We start from the raw sequence: 17085 nt of genomic DNA on the forward strand, positions 1-17085 counted from the left end.
GCTGACACAAAAAAAGTAATAAAAAATATTTTAAGTAAAACCTGCTGTTCAAAATATTGCAATTTATTTCCTGTACAGCTGTACCCGATTTCAAAGTGAATAATCAGATGAGTGTTATACTTAGGTTTATTCCTCTGTGTTAGTGTGATGGGCTGTCAGCCTTTTGTTGTTGTAAGCAACTCTTGCCACTGGGTGGTACTGTACGCCTATAGCTCATAACTTGCATCTCAAGCGTGGTCACACTGAATTTGCACAGTACATCTCTCTTTGGTTAACACATTGCAGGGTACCTGATAACAATCAGTTGCTTGTTTTTTTTATAAATATCCAAATGATCCTGTACTGTAAGCTAAAGAGAGAGTGTGTGGTGCACGTGCACTGGCCCCACGACAATCTCCGCAGACCAGTTTGCAACCTCTACCCACTTAACAAGCAAGTTTTATACAGTTGTGGAGGTAAGGTTTCAGCGGTTGTTCATGCATTTGGGCAGACGGCATTTTATTTCAAGGAAACTTTACACCAAAAATCTTTAGATGTACAATAAAGTCATCACTATCAAACAGTAACACAACAAGATAATGAGGTCATCAGTGAGGGGTTTGCATTCCGTCCATATCCAAGAGAGGTAGCTGAACTTCTACAGTTGGAGTACAGCTGCTCATACCATGAAATTCATTATTATCAGTCCTCTCTTGATACAGCGAAGCTCTGCAGTTGGAGTCTGTTACCTGCCCCAGCAGAGAACATGCAATGTCCTGTGTGTGGCGGATGGGGCTGGATCCTACGGGGTCATTTTGCCTGGGACCACCCTGCTGACTCTGGTTGTGCTCTGTGCAGATGGAAGTGTGGACCCCTGAACTGAGAGAGCTGAAGGTCGTGTGATACTGTGGCTGGCCAGTTGGGGTGATGGAGGAATGGATGGGTGTCTGGGAGTTGGTTTGATTGTGTGTGGGATCAGAGTTGGTTTGAACGCTCAGGGATGAATGGGAGCAGCCAGAATTGACTGGGGAACAAAGGGAGTTGCTCATGGTGGGAATAGTGGCATTGTAGGCCACCTGTGGGGCCTGACAAACCCCTGGGAAGCTGCTGAAGGCAGAACTGAGGGCCAGGAGGGATGGACCTCCCTGGGCATGCGGATGGGTCATGTAGGCAGAGTTTGGGGTCGCTCTGGAAGTTTGAAAGGTGCCACACTGGCTCTGTAACCTGTGCGCTGTGCCCCCCTCTCTGTCAGAGCAGCACAGGTGTAAACAGGATGACATTGGGCTTGAAGAGTGCAGCAAGGTGGGACTTCTGCCTTGGGAGGACATCCCACTGCAGCCCCACACATTTCTGGCAGGGTGGCTGATTGCTTCATGATGGAGGTGCAGCCCGGTTGCAATATTTAAAGGAACATGTGGCTGCCAGCTGCTGGGAGCCGTCACACTGGGACTGGGAGCCATGGGTACGCCATAGGAATATGAGGAGGCTGGAGGGGTATAATGGAGCATGGCTGCATGAGATGGTAGGAAATGCATGATGTCATGGAGCTCCTTGGCCAGGTTGGATATTTCTTGGTTCAAGTTGTTCACCTAAGAGAAAGGAAAAGTTGGCTGTAATGCATATCTGCCTTTTAATAATTTGACATAGCTCCTCAATGACAAGAATCGGTGATACACCTGTTAGACCCCAATATCTATAGATATCAGGGAAGCTGGCTATTTATTTAAAGAAAGCTAAAAAGGTGTCTCTTGACTTTAGCCTTTAACTAGCAGTGACTTTCCTGATACAACCTTTGAACTTTGCCTTACATCGCTGTACTTCTTTTAAAATGTAGAATTTTACTTGATTTAATGCATTCTATGTACTCTTTTCTTAACGACATCTTATTACTATTATTAATTAGGGACTCGGGGCATAGCCCCGAGTCACTTATTACTATCCCGCGCGTTTCTTCTTCTTCTTCTTATTAGGGACACGGGGCAACGTCCCGAGTCACTTATTACTATCCCGCGCGTTTCTTCTTCTTCTTCTTCTTCTTCTTATTAGGGACACGGGGCAACGTCCCGAGTCACTTATTACTATCCCGCGCGTTTCTTCTTCTTCTTATTAGGGACACGGGGCACGCTCCGAGGCACTGGCTCCTGCAGCTCTGCTGCAGGAGCCAGTGACTCGGGGCGTAGCCCCGAGTCACTTATTACTATCCCGCGCGTTTCTTCTTCTTCTTATTAGGGACACGGGGCAACGTCCCGAGTCACTGGCTCCTACAGCTATTTCATAGCTGCAGGAGCCAGTGACTCGGGGCGTAGCCCCGAGTCACTTATTACTATCCCGCGCGTTTCTTCTTCTTCTTCTTATTAGGGACACGGGGCAACGTCCCGAGTCACTGGCTCCTACAGCTATGAAATAGCTGCAGGAGCCAGTGACTCGGGGCGTAGCCCCGAGTCACTTATTACTATCCTGCGCGTTTCTTCTTCTTCTTCTTCTTCTTCTTCTTATTATTTTTCATCTTCCTCCAAGTTTTCGTCCCTTAACTCGCCCCGCAGCTTTGAGAAAACCCTTGCAAATTATATATCAAAATGTGCGTATTGTTCGGGATCGGTGTGCTATTACTTTTCTCAAATTTATCGCAGTTTTTCGCGTCGTAAGACGCGAAAAACTGCGATAAATTTCCCATAAGAAATGAATGGGACGGGCGAAAAAAACAAGATTGAAATTGGAGTTTTTCAAACATCTGTAGCTCAGGCATACATTCACCGAGAGACTTCATTTCAACTTTAAAATGTAGACCCAAGTCTGGTCTATTGGTGTGTTCATCCACATTTTGATTGGTCCTATAGTTTTTGATCAGTCACTGTTCAATGACAGTGATCGTTTGGCGGGAAATTTTGAGATTATAATGGGTGTGTATTGCGCGGAATGTTCGTGCTAGAGTGCGTGCTAGAGTGGCACAGAGTCTAAAAACGATCTGAAAATCTTCTCTTTTTCTCGTCGCTACGGCCACAAATTACACTCTACACGCATAATTTTGGGCTCATTTTGTAGACAAACTTGTCCTCTTTCGTGTGATGTCCTCGAAAAAGCCGAGAGACTTACTGAATTTAAATAGTGAGACGTTTTGTGCAGCCAGCGCCCTCCTGTTCTCCCATTAAGTCCCATGTTAAAATTCAGAGCTGTTTTGTGAGCAAAGCAGAAATGCCTCCTGTCTTTAGATCGCCATAAAACGAAAAGTTGTTGTGTCAGGAATAAAACGAGGAGATGGCCGGACTCAGGAAGTTCTCGGGAGTCCGATGATCTATAGTACACTCTGATACGAGGTACGGTTCTCTCACCAGAGGATTTAGTTCAGGAGGTTCGCCGAACCCAAATCTCACTGCATACAATACAAACTCCTGTTCTCTGAGTCGCAGAGTCTTTTTAAGTCGACCATTTTGTCATTTTTCTAAAGAATATCTGGACATAAAACACACGTACATCTGGCCCAGACTTGTCCGCATCTCACAGTGTAGTCGGTTTTTTGATAGCAGCTACGGTTTTGACACAATCGCAAGTTGTTCGGAAGAAACCGACAGCGAAAAAGCCGCTTTTCAAGGGAGGAGTTTAACAGGTGCAACTGTCATTTACACACACACCGGTCAATAACCCACGCACACACATCTGCAGGACAACCAGCCTGAGAATGATTATCTTAACGAGCTCAGTCAAAACAAGGGCATTGTTTGAAAACAATCTCTGTCCAACAAGCAGTTAAACTCAGCTTCAGAAAGCTCTTTGCCAAAGAGGTTGAGACAGTAGTCACACAAATGCACACACAAAAAGGGCTAACCAACAGCTAAAAAGTGATTAAAAACAGCACGTCAAAACTGAACAGGAACAGGTAAACAGTGGGAGAGGTGCAGAGGTAATTATCAGCAGGTGGGGCAGAAGTTACACAGGCACACACGCACACACACACATTCAGACACACATATACCAGACACATCTCCATGTAGGAGCTGGTTGGGCTGCTTGTGTAGTTCAAGCAGACACACACACACAAACAGACGAAGACACACACATACGCAGTCACACACAATGACAGATACATAAACACACAGACTAACCCAGACTTGTCCGCATCTCACAGTGTAGTCGGTTTTTTGATAGCAGCTACGGTTTTGACACAATCGCAAGTTGTTCGGAAGAAACCGACAGCGAAAAAGCCGCTTTTCAAGGGAGGAGTTTAACAGGTGCAACTGTCATTTACACACACACCGGTCAATAACCCACGCACACACATCTGCAGGACAACCAGCCTGAGAATGATTATCTTAACGAGCTCAGTCAAAACAAGGGCATTGTTTGAAAACAATCTCTGTCCAACAAGCAGTTAAACTCAGCTTCAGAAAGCTCTTTGCCAAAGAGGTTGAGACAGTAGTCACACAAATGCACACACAAAAAGGGCTAACCAACAGCTAAAAAGTGATTAAAAACAGCACGTCAAAACTGAACAGGAACAGGTAAACAGTGGGAGAGGTGCAGAGGTAATTATCAGCAGGTGGGGCAGAAGTTACACAGGCACACACACACACATTCAGACACATATATACTATACACATCTCCATGTTGGAGCTGGTTGGGCTGCTTGTGTAGTTCAAGCAGACACACACACACAAACAGACGAAGACACACACATACGCAGTCACACACAATGACAGATACATAAACACACACACACAGACAAATGCATAATGAAAACCCCATCCCCCCGCCCCCTTGTTAACGCCGTTAGCTCTGTTAGCTCTGTTAGCACAGTTAGCTCTGTTAGCGTTAGCGCCGTTAGCTCTATTCGCACCGTTAGCTGTTAGCTCCGTTAGTGTTAGCTCTGTTAGTGTTAGCTCTGTTAGCTCTGTTAGCATTAACTCCATTCATGCTTATTGATTCAGTTCATTAATTCATGTTAACAGAGACATGAAGCAGAGGAGAGAAGCAGACACAGACAGCTGAGGTGATCAACAGAGACAGACAAGGAGAAAGCCACAGAAACAGACGAAGACACACACATACGCAGTCACACACAACGACAGATACATAAACACACACACACAGACAAATGCATAATGAAAACCCCATCCCCCCGCCCCCTTGTTAACGCCGTTAGCTCTATTAGCTCTGTTAGCACAGTTAGCTCTGTTAGCGTTAGAGCTGTTAGCTCTATTCGCACCGTTAGCTGTTCGCTCCGTTAGTGTTAGCTCTGTTAGCTCCGTTAGCATTAGCTCCATTCATGTTTATTGATTCAGTTCATTAATTCATGTTAACAGAGACATGAAGCAGAGGAGAGAAGCAGACACAGACAGCTGAGGTGATCAACAGAGACAGACAAGGAGAAAGCCACAGAAACACAGCTGAGAGCAATTCATTAATCAGGGACTGACTACCTCTGATATCTGCCGTTTTCTCACATTGCAGCCTTTTTCAATTGTCCGCTGCTTCGCCATAGTTTCTCCTAGAGACTTCATTCAAACTTTAAAACGTAGATAATTTTGTCGGCTCAAAATGACCCTCGGCACATTTTGATATCTCTTACGGTTTTCGAGCTATGACCATCGAAGGCCGACGTAAGACGCAAACAACTGCGATAAATTTCCCATAAGAAATGAATGGGGAAATTTCCTCAAATTTCAGCCTTTTTCAATTGTCCGCTGCTCGGCCATACTTTGTCCTAGAGACTTCATTCAAACTTTAAAACGTAGATAATTTTGTCGGCTCGAACACACCCCGTGTCCCTTTCAAAATTTCCCAGGGGGAATTTTCTAGTTATTATTTTTCATCTTCCTCCAAGTTTTCGTCCTCAAACTCGCCCCGCAGCTTTGAGAAAACCCTCGCAAATTATATATCAAAACGTGCGTATTGTTCGGGATCGGTGTGCTATTACTTTTCTCAAATTTATCGCAGTTTTTCGCGTCGTAAGACGCGAAAAACTGCGATAAATTTCCCATAAGAAATGAATGGGACGGGCGAAAAAAACAAGATTGAAATTGGAGTTTTTCAAACATCTGTAGCTCAGGCATACATTCACCGAGAGACTTCATTTCAACTTTAAAATGTAGACCCAAGTCTGGTCTATTGGTGTGTTCATCCACATTTTGATTGGTCCTATAGTTTTTGATCAGTCACTGTTCAATGACAGTGATCGTTTGGCGGGAAATTTTGAGATTATAATGGGTGTGTATTGCGCGGAATGTTCGTGCTAGAGTGCGTGCTAGAGTGGCACAGAGTCTAAAAACGATCTGAAAATCTTCTCTTTTTCTCGTCGCTACGGCCACAAATTACACTCTACACGCATAATTTTGGGCTCATTTTGTAGACAAACTTGTCCTCTTTCGTGTGATGTCCTCGAAAAAGCCGAGAGACTTACTGAATTTAAATAGTGAGACGTTTTGTGCAGCCAGCGCCCTCCTGTTCTCCCATTAAGTCCCATGTTAAAATTCAGAGCTGTTTTGTGAGCAAAGCAGAAATGCCTCCTGTCTTTAGATCGCCATAAAAGGAAAAGTTGTTGTGTCAGGAATAAAACGAGGAGATGGCCGGACTCAGGAAGTTCTCGGGAGTCCGATGATCTATAGTACACTCTGATACGAGGTACGGTTCTCTCACCAGAGGATTTAGTTCAGGAGGTTCGCCGAACCCAAATCTCACTGCATACAATACAAACTCCTGTTCTCTGAGTCGCAGAGTCTTTTTAAGTCGACCATTTTGTCATTTTTCTAAAGAATATCTGGACATAAAACACACGTACATCTGGCCCAGACTTGTCCGCATCTCACAGTGTAATCGGTTTTTTGATAGCAGCTACGGTTTTGAAACAATCGCAAGTTGTTCGGAAGAAACCGACAGCGAAAAAGCCGCTTTTCAAGGGAGGAGTTTAACAGGTGCAACTGTCATTTACACACACACCGGTCAATAACCCACGCACACACATCTGCAGGACAACAAGCCTGAGAATGATTATCTTAACGAGCTCAGTCAAAACAAGGGCATTGTTTGAAAACAATCTCCATCCAACAAACAGTTAAACTCAGCTTCACCAAGCGCTTTGCCAAAAAGGTTGAGAAAGTAGTCACACAAACACACACACAAGCAGGGCTAACCAACAGCTAAAAAGTGATTAAAAACAAGCACGTCAAAACTGAACAGGAACAGGTAAAAAGTGGGAGAGGTAGAGAGGTAATTATCAGCAGGTGGGGCAGAAGTTACACACGCACACAAACAAACACACACACACACACACATTCAGACACACATATACCAGACACATCTCCATGTAGGAGCAGGTTGGGCTGCTTGTGTAGTTCAAGCAGACACACACACACAAACAGACGAAGACACACACATACGCAGTCACACACAATGACAGATACATAAACACACACACACAGACAAATGCATAATGAAAACCCCATCCCCCCGCCCCCTTGTTAACGCCGTTATTAGCTCTGTTAGCACAGTTAGCTCTGTTAGCGTTAGCGCCGTTAGCTCTATTCGCACCGCTAGCTGTTAGCTCCGTTAGTGTTAGCTCTGTTAGCTCCGTCAGCATTAGCTCCATTCATGTTTATTGATTCAGTTCATTAATTCATGTTAACAGAGACATGAAGCAGAGGAGAGAAGCAGACACAGACAGCTGAGGTGATCAACAGAGACAGACAAGTAGAAAGCCACAGAAACAGACGAAGACACACACATACGCAGTCACACACAACGACAGATACATAAACACACACACACAGACAAATGCATAATGAAAACCCCATCCCCCCGCCCCCTTGTTAACGCTGTTAGCTCTATTAGCTCTGCTAGCACAGTTAGCTCTGTTAGCGCTACCGCCGTTAGCGATATTCGCACCGTTAGCTGTTAGCTCAGTTAGTGTTAGCTCTGTTAGCTCTGTTAGCATTAGCTCCATTCATGTTTATTGATTCAGTTCATTAATTCATGTTAACAGAGACATGAAGCAGAGGAGAGAAGCAGACACAGACAGCTGAGGTGATCAACAGAGACAGACAAGGAGAAAGCCACAGAAACACAGCTGGGAGCAATTCATTAATCAGGGACTGACTGCCTCTGATATCTGCAGTTTTCTCAAATTGCAGCCTTTTTCAATTGTCCGCTGCTTCGCCATAGTTTCTCCTAGAGACTTCATTCAAACTTTAAAACGTAGATAATTTTGTTGGCTCGAACGCACCCCGTGTCCCTTTCAAAATTTCCCAGGGGGAATTTTCTAGTTAGGGACACGGGGCACGCTCCGAGGCACTGGCTCCTGCAGCTCTGCTGCAGGAGCCAGTGACTCGGGGCGTAGCCCCGAGTCACTTATTACTATCCCGCGCGTTTCTTCTTCTTCTTCTTCTTATTATTATTATTATTTTTCATCTTCCTCCAAGTTTTCGTCCTCAAACTCACCCCGCAGCTTTGAGAAAACCCTCGCAAATTATATATCAAAATGTGCGTATTGTTCGGGATCGGTGTGCTATTACTTTTCTCAAATTTATCGCAGTTTTTCGCGTCGTAAGACGCGAAAAACTGCGATAAATTTCCCATAAGAAATGAATGGGACGGGCGAAAAAAACAAGATTGAAATTGGAGTTTTTCAAACATCTGTAGCTCAGGCATACATTCACCGAGAGACTTCATTTCAACTTTAAAATGTAGACCCAAGTCTGGTCTATTGGTGTGTTCATCCACATTTTGATTGGTCCTATAGTTTTTGATCAGTCACTGTTCAATGACAGTGATCGTTTGGCGGGAAATTTTGAGATTATAATGGGTGTGTATTGCGCGGAATGTTCGTGCTAGAGTGCGTGCTAGAGTGGCACAGAGTCTAAAAACGATCTGAAAATCTTCTCTTTTTCTCATCGCTACGGCCACAAATTACACTCTACACGCATAATTTTGGGATCAGTTTGTAGACAAACTTGTCCTCTTTCGTGTGATGTCCTCGAAAAAGCCGAGAGACTTACTGAATTTAAATAGTGAGACGTTTTGTGCAGCCAGCGCCCTCCTGTTCTCCCATTAAGTCCCATGTTAAAATTCAGAGCTGTTTTGTGAGCAAAGCAGAAATGCCTCCTGTCTTTAGATCGCCATAAAACGAAAAGTTGTTGTGTCAGGAATAAAACGAGATGATGGTCGGACTCAGGAAGTTCTCGGGAGTCCGATGATCTATAGTACACTCTGATACGAGGTACGGTTCTCTCACCAGAGGATTTAGTTCAGGAGGTTCGCCGAACCCAAATCTCACTGCATACAATACAAACTCCTGTTCTCTGAGTGGCAGAGTCTTTTTAAGTCGACCATTTTGTCATTTTTCTAAAGAATATCTGGACATAAAACACACGTACATCTGGCCCAGACTTGTCCGCATCTCACAGTGTAATCGGTTTTTTGATAGCAGCTACGGTTTTGACACAATCGCAAGTTGTTCGGAAGAAACCGACAGCGAAAAAGCCGCTTTTCAGTTAACAGGTGCAACTGTCATTTACACACACACCGGTCAATAACCCACGCACACACATCTGCAGGACAACAAGCCTGAGAATGATTATCTTAACGAGCTCAGTCAAAACAAGGGCATTGTTTGAAAACAATCTCCATCCAACAAACAGTTAAACTCAGCTTCACCAAGCGCTTTGCCAAAAAGGTTGAGACAGTAGTCACACAAACACACACACAAAAAGGGCTAACCAACAGCTAAAAAGTGATTAAAAACAAGCACGTCAAAACTGAACAGGAACAGGTAAAAAGTGGGAGAGGTAGAGAGGTAATTATCAGCAGGTGGGGCAGAAGTTACACAGGCACACACGCACACACACACACACACACACATTCAGACACATATATACTATACACATCTCCATGTAGGAGCTGGTTGGGCTGCTTGTGTAGTTCAAGCAGACACACACACACAAACAGACGAAGACACACACATACACAGTCACACACAATGACAGATACATAAACACACATACACAGACAAATGCATAATGAAAACCCCATCCCCCCGCCCCCTTGTTAACACCGTAAGCTCTATTAGCTCTGTTAGCACAGTTAGCTCTGTTAGCGTTAGCGCCGTTAGCTCTATTCGCGCCGTTAGCTGTTCGCTCCGTTGGTGTTAGCTCCGTTAGTGTTAGCTCTGTTAGCTCTGTTAGCATTAACTCCATTCATGCTTATTGATTCAGTTCATTAATTCATGTTAACAGAGACATGAAGCAGAGGAGAGAAGCAGACACAGACAGCTGAGGTGATCAACAGAGACAGACAAGGAGAAAGCCACAGAAACAGACGAAGACACACACATACGCAGTCACACACAACGACAGATACATAAACACACACACACAGACAAATGCATAATGAAAACCCCATCCCCCCGCCCCCTTGTAAACGCCGCTAGCTCTATTAGCTCTGTTAGCACAGTTAGCTCTGGTTGCGCTAGCGCCGTTTGCTCTATTCGCACCGTTAGCTGTTCGCTCCATTAGTGTTAGCTCTGTTAGCTCCGTTAGCATTAGCTCCATTCATGTTTATTGATTCAGTTCATTAATTCATGTTAACAGAGACATAAAGCAGAGGAGAGAAGCAGACACAGACAGCTGAGGTGATCAACAGAGACAGACAAGGAGAAAGCCACAGAAACACAGCTGAGAGCAATTCATTAATCAGGGACTGACTGCCTCTGATATCTGCCGTTTTCTCACATTGCAGCCTTTTTCAATTGTCCGCTGCTTCGCCATAGTTTCTCCTAGAGACTTCATTCAAACTTTAAAACGTAGATAATTTTGTCGGCTCGAACGCACCCCGTGTCCCTTTCAAAATTTCCCAGGGGGAATTTTCTAGTTATTATTATTTTTCATCTTCCTCCAAGTTTTCGTCCTCAAACTCGTCCCACAGCTTTGAGAAAACCCTCGCAAATTATATATCAAAACGTGCGTATTGTTCGGGATCGGTGTGCTATTACTTTTCTCAAATTTATCGCAGTTTTTCGCGTCGTAAGACGCGAAAAACTGCGATAAATTTCCCATAAGAAATGAATGGGACGGGCGAAAAAAACAAGATTGAAATTGGAGTTTTTCAAACATCTGTAGCTCAGGCATACATTCACCGAGAGACTTCATTTCAACTTTAAAATGTAGACCCAAGTCTGGTCTATTGGTGTGTTCATCCACATTTTGATTGGTCCTATAGTTTTTGATCAGTCACTGTTCAATGACAGTGATCGTTTGGCGGGAAATTTTGAGATTATAATGGGTGTGTATTGCGCGGAATGTTCGTGCTAGAGTGCGTGCTAGAGTGGCACAGAGTCTAAAAACGATCTGAAAATCTTCTCTTTTTCTCGTCGCTACGGCCACAAATTACACTCTACACGCATAATTTTGGGCTCATTTTGTAGACAAACTTGTCCTCTTTCGTGTGATGTCCTCGAAAAAGCCGAGAGACTTACTGAATTTAAATAGTGAGACGTTTTGTGCAGCCAGCGCCCTCCTGTTCTCCCATTAAGTCCCATGTTAAAATTCAGAGCTGTTTTGTGAGCAAAGCAGAAATGCCTCCTGTCTTTAGATCGCCATAAAACGAAAAGTTGTTGTGTCAGGAATAAAACGAGGAGATGGCCGGACTCAGGAAGTTCTCGGGAGTCCGATGATCTATAGTACACTCTGATACGAGGTACGGTTCTCTCACCAGAGGATTTAGTTCAGGAGGTTCGCCGAACCCAAATCTCACTGCATACAATACAAACTCCTGTTCTCTGAGTCGCAGAGTCTTTTTAAGTCGACCATTTTGTCATTTTTCTAAAGAATATCTGGACATAAAACACACGTACATCTGGCCCAGACTTGTCCGCATCTCACAGTGTAATCGGTTTTTTGATAGCAGCTACGGTTTTGACACAATCGCAAGTTGTTCGGAAGAAACCGACAGCGAAAAAGCCGCTTTTCAAGGGAGGAGTTTAACAGGTGCAACTGTCATTTACACACACACCGGTCAATAACCCACGCACACACATCTGCAGGACAACAAGCCTGAGAATGATTATCTTAACGAGCTCAGTCAAAACAAGGGCATTGTTTGAAAACAATCTCCATCCAACAAACAGTTAAACTCAGCTTCACCAAGCGCTTTGCCAAAAAGGTTGAGAAAGTAGTCACACAAACACACACACAAGCAGGGCTAACCAACAGCTAAAAAGTGATTAAAAACAAGCACGTCAAAACTGAACAGGAACAGGTAAAAAGTGGGAGAGGTAGAGAGGTAATTATCAGCAGGTGGGGCAGAAGTTACACACGCACACAAACAAACACACACACACACACACACATTCAGACACACATATACCAGACACATCTCCATGTAGGAGCAGGTTGGGCTGCTTGTGTAGTTCAAGCAGACACACACACACAAACAGACGAAGACACACACATACGCAGTCACACACAATGACAGATACATAAACACACACACACAGACAAATGCATAATGAAAACCCCATCCCCCCGCCCCCTTGTTAACGCCGTTATTAGCTCTGTTAGCACAGTTAGCTCTGTTAGCGCTAGCGCCGTTAGCTATATTCGCACCTTTAGCTGTTAGCTCCGTTAGTGTTAGCTCTGTTAGCTCCGTTAGCATTAGCTCCATTCATGTTTATTGATTCAGTTCATTAATTCATGTTAACAGAGACATGAAGCAGAGGAGAGAAGCAGACACAGACAGCTGAGGTGATCAACAGAGACAGACAAGGAGAAAGCCACAGAAACACAGCTGAGAGCAATTCATTAATCAGGGACTGACTACCTCTGATATCTGCCGTTTTCTCAATTTGCAGCCTTTTTCAATTGTCCGCTGCTTCGCCATAGTTTCTCCTAGAGACTTCATTCAAACTTTAAAACGTAGATAATTTTGTCGGCTCAAAATGACCCTCGGCACATTTTGATATCTCTTACGGTTTTCGAGCTATGACCATCGAAGGCCGACGTAAGACGCAAACAACTGCGATAAATTTCCCATAAGAAATGAATGGGGAAATTTCCTCAAATTTCAGCCTTTTTCAATTGTCCGCTGCTCGGCCATACTTTGTCCTAGAGACTTCATTCAAACTTTAAAACGTAGATAATTTTGTCGGCTCGAACACACCCCGTGTCCCTTTCAAAATTTCCCAGAGGGAATTTTCTAGTTATTATTATTATTTTTCATCCTCCTCCAAGTTTTCGTCCCTTAACTCGTCCCGCAGCTTTGAGAAAACCCTCGCAAATTATATATCAAAACGTGCGTATTGTTCGGGATCGGTGTGCTATTACTTTTCTCAAATTTCCCATAAGAAATGAATGGGACGGGTGAAAAAAACAAGATTGAAATTGGAGTTTTTCAAACATCTGTAGCTCAGGCATACATTCACCGAGAGACTTCATTTCAACTTTAAAATGTAGACCCAAGTCTGGTCTATTGGTGTGTTCATCCACATTTTGATTGGTCCTATAGTTTTTGATCAGTCACTGTTCAATGACAGTGATCGTTTGGAGGGAAATTTTGAGATTATAATGGGTGTGTATTGCGCGGAATGTTCGCGCTAGAGTGCGTGCTAGAGTGGCACAGAGTCTAAAAACGATCCTAAAATCTTCTCTTTTTCTCGTCGCTACGGCCACAAATTACACTCTACACGCATAATTTTGGGATCAGTTTGTAGACAAACTTGTCCTCTTTCATGCGATGTCCTCGAAAAAGCTGAGAGACTTACTGAATTTAAATAGTGAGGCTTTTTGTGCAGCCAGCTCCCTCCTGCTCTCCCATTAAGTCCCATGTTAAAATTCAGAGCTGTTTTGTGAGCAAAGCAGAAATGCCTCTTGTCTTTAGCTCGCCATAAAACAAAAAGTTGTTGTCTCAGGAATAAAACGAGGAGATGGTCGGACTCAGGAAGTTCTCGGGAGTCCGATGATCTATAGTACACTCTGATACGAGGTACGGTTCTCTCACCAGAGGATTTAGTTCGGGAGGTTCGCCGAACCCAAATCTCACTGCATACAATACAAACTCCTGTTCTCTGAGTCGCAGAGTCTTTTTAAGTCGACCATTTTGTCATTTTTCTAAAGAATATCTGGACACAAAACACACGTACATCTGGCCCAGACTTGTCCGCATCTCACAGTGTAATCGGTTTTTTGATAGCAGCTACGGTTTTGACACAATCGCAAGTTGTTCGGAAGAAACCGACAGCGAAAAAGCCGCTTTTCAAGGGAAGAGTTTAACAGGTGCAACTGTCATTTACACACACACCGGTCAATAACCCACGCACACACATCTGCAGGACAACAAGCCTGAGAATGATTATCTTAACGAGCTCAGTCAAAACAAGGGCATTGTTTGAAAATAATCTCTGTCCAACAAACAGTTAAACTCAGCTTCAGAAAGCACTTTGCCAAAGAGTTTCAGACAGTAGTCACACAAATGCACACACAAAAAGGGCTAACCAACAGCTAAAAAGTGATTAAAAACAAGCACGTCAAAACTGAACAGGAACAGGTAAACAGTGGGAGAGGTGCAGAGGTAATTATCAGCAGGTGGGGCAGAAGTTACACACGCACACAAACACACACACACACACACACACACACACACATTCAGACACATATATACCATACACATCTCCATGTAGGAGCTGGTTGGGCTGCTTGTGTAGTTCAAGCAGACACACACACACAAACAGACGAAGACACACACATACGCAGTCACACACAACGACAGATACATAAACACACACACACAGACAAATGCATAATGAAAACCCCATCCCCCCGCCCCCTTGTTAACGCTGTTAGCTCTATTAGCTCTGCTAGCACAGTTAGCTCTGTTAGCGCTACCACCGTTCGCGATATTCGCACCGTTAGCTGTTAGCTCAGTTAGTGTTAGCTCTGTTAGCTCTGTTAGCATTAGCTCCATTCATGTTTATTGATTCAGTTCATTAATTCATGTTAACAGAGACATGAAGCAGAGGAGAGAAGCAGACACAGACAGCTGAGGTGATCAACAGAGACAGACAAGGAGAAAGCCACAGAAACACAGCTGAGAGCAATTCATTAATCAGGGACTGACTGCCTCTGATATCTGCAGTTTTCTCAAATTGCAGCCTTTTTCAATTGTCCGCTGCTTCGCCATAGTTTCTCCTAGAGACTTCATTCAAACTTTAAAACGTAGATAATTTTGTCGGCTCGAACGCACCCCGTGTCCCTTTCAAAATTTCCCAGGGGGAATTTTCTAGTTTTCCATCTTGTTATGCATTGTCTTTATTTTCATCCTTAGCCTTAGCCATCTTATTTTTACTATTATTATCAAATGTGTTTTATTCTCCAACTTATTATCTCTGTTTTTTGTCTTTTTAATGTGAAGCACTGTACTTCCTGTATGGAAGGCGCTCTACAAATACAGTGATTATCGTTATTATTATTATTATTACATGTCAGAAAATGCTAAAAATCTAGTTGTGTCAGAGACTTTAGTTAAAATTGGAGTATGTTCACTTCTTGCAGTACATTCAACACTATTTTTATGCTGCTGAGTTGGAGCTAAAACCTATTCATACCTCTTTGTTCAGTTTGCTGATGTTCTGTCTCACTTCCTCTGTCTCCAGAAGCAGGTTAGCACTCACCTGGAAGCGGTCTGAAAAAGGATGAAAAAGAAACACACACCTGATCTCAGATAGCCCTCTTTGTGTATGCACTAAATAATATAACATCTAATACCAAATAAGTATGATTATAGGTACTGGTTGAAAAACACAGTGTCACAAATCTGATATTTTCCTATGCTTATTCAACCTTGCATAATTTATAACTCAGCATTTATTCCTGAAAAGGGATTTTAATCAAGATTTTTGCTGCCCCCAATCCAATATAGCTCACATTTCATCCATTGTTCAGCTTGCAGAGACTTTACCTGTTACATTAGTCTTTGTCTCGCTCTGCTCTACATTAAATTGAAATGCATGACCATTGTCCTCAATTCCATCCACGACCCTAGCAGAGGCACAAAACAGTGTTACATCATTTTAAATAGATGAAAGCTGATTAGTGAATCATATTTGGGTAAAGCAGGATGAACAGGTTACCTGGGGCTGAGGTTCAGTGGACTAACACAAGGTAAGGATGGCATGAGAAGCTTGGCAGGCCGATGGTTCAAGCCTGGGTCACTGGTAAGCCTGGACAAAGGAGACGGGCAGAGCTCTTCACCGGGGAACGGCTGAGGAGAGGGGCTGCGGCCTCTGCCGTCCTGAACAGGCGACCTGCAGAGGCGGAGCGCATTGATGTGGTGGAGCTCCTCTCCTAACAGGGTGCTGAGACAGGGCTGACGCACAGGGCTGCCTACTCCATGTAGCAGAGGCACTCTTCTCTGCTGAGAGTGTCTCATGGCTTCTCCATGTGCTGCATCATCTGCCTCAATTATATAGGGTAGTTTATGGTCCATAGAAGCATGACCCTGAGGAGACGATGGATGGAAAATTACATGTTTTCTTTGATTTGTGGAAATGAACGTAAGTTGTAAGAGTATTTGATGTTATACCCATAATACCAGTGCACAATTAGGGTTAAACATACACGTAGATGAGCATCCATTTAAGTTAACCAGAGTCAGTTCTGGTGTAAAATATGGTTTTATAACACATATATGTACAGTCAGAGTTAAAATCTAGAGCTTTCTCTTCCTGCACAAGTAAATTAACTTTAGATATTACTGTCATTTCTGCTTTGTGTCAGCGTGCAAGCTGGCCTGCAAGGTTGTGTTTCTGAATGCAAACCCTCTGGAGCAAACAGTAAATTCTAACACCTTCCTCATAACAAAGTGTGCACGCAGCCTTACTAACGGACTAACGACTGCAGCAAAGCCTTTTTTTGGCTTCTTTTTGCCTTCTATTGTCGAATCCTTAACCTCTTGATTACCTAATTGGTCTTGCCTGTGTAGTCCATATGTAAGCTGCTTTCTTCACTTTCCATTTCTCTATTAATTAGCCGCATCATATCAACCTTCGTCTCAGCTAATGTTATGAATTCGGGCAGTTAAGGTGCCATTTTCCACATTTAGCACAACAGTTCTAAGTTCTCGGTGAAGCAG

The 17085-nt window shown here is 43.6% G+C and overlaps 1 protein-coding gene across 1 annotated transcript in view; it reads right to left on the bottom strand.

Moving 5' to 3' along the window:
* Positions 1-587: 587 nt before the first annotated feature.
* Positions 588-17085, bottom strand: part of kcnh4a (potassium voltage-gated channel, subfamily H (eag-related), member 4a) — a 30634-nt gene continuing 14136 nt past the window's right edge. Inside the window, exons 13-16 of the mRNA XM_041956843.1 lie at positions 16085-16452; positions 15913-15992; positions 15560-15636; positions 588-1568 (exon numbers count right to left, since the gene is read on the bottom strand). Coding sequence (XP_041812777.1) covers positions 588-1568; positions 15560-15636; positions 15913-15992; positions 16085-16452 — 1506 coding nt within the window. The remainder of the gene's footprint in view (positions 1569-15559; positions 15637-15912; positions 15993-16084; positions 16453-17085) is intronic.

This window comes from Chelmon rostratus, chromosome 17, assembly GCF_017976325.1.
Source record: "Chelmon rostratus isolate fCheRos1 chromosome 17, fCheRos1.pri, whole genome shotgun sequence".
Classification (NCBI taxonomy): domain Eukaryota; kingdom Metazoa; phylum Chordata; class Actinopteri; order Chaetodontiformes; family Chaetodontidae; genus Chelmon; species Chelmon rostratus.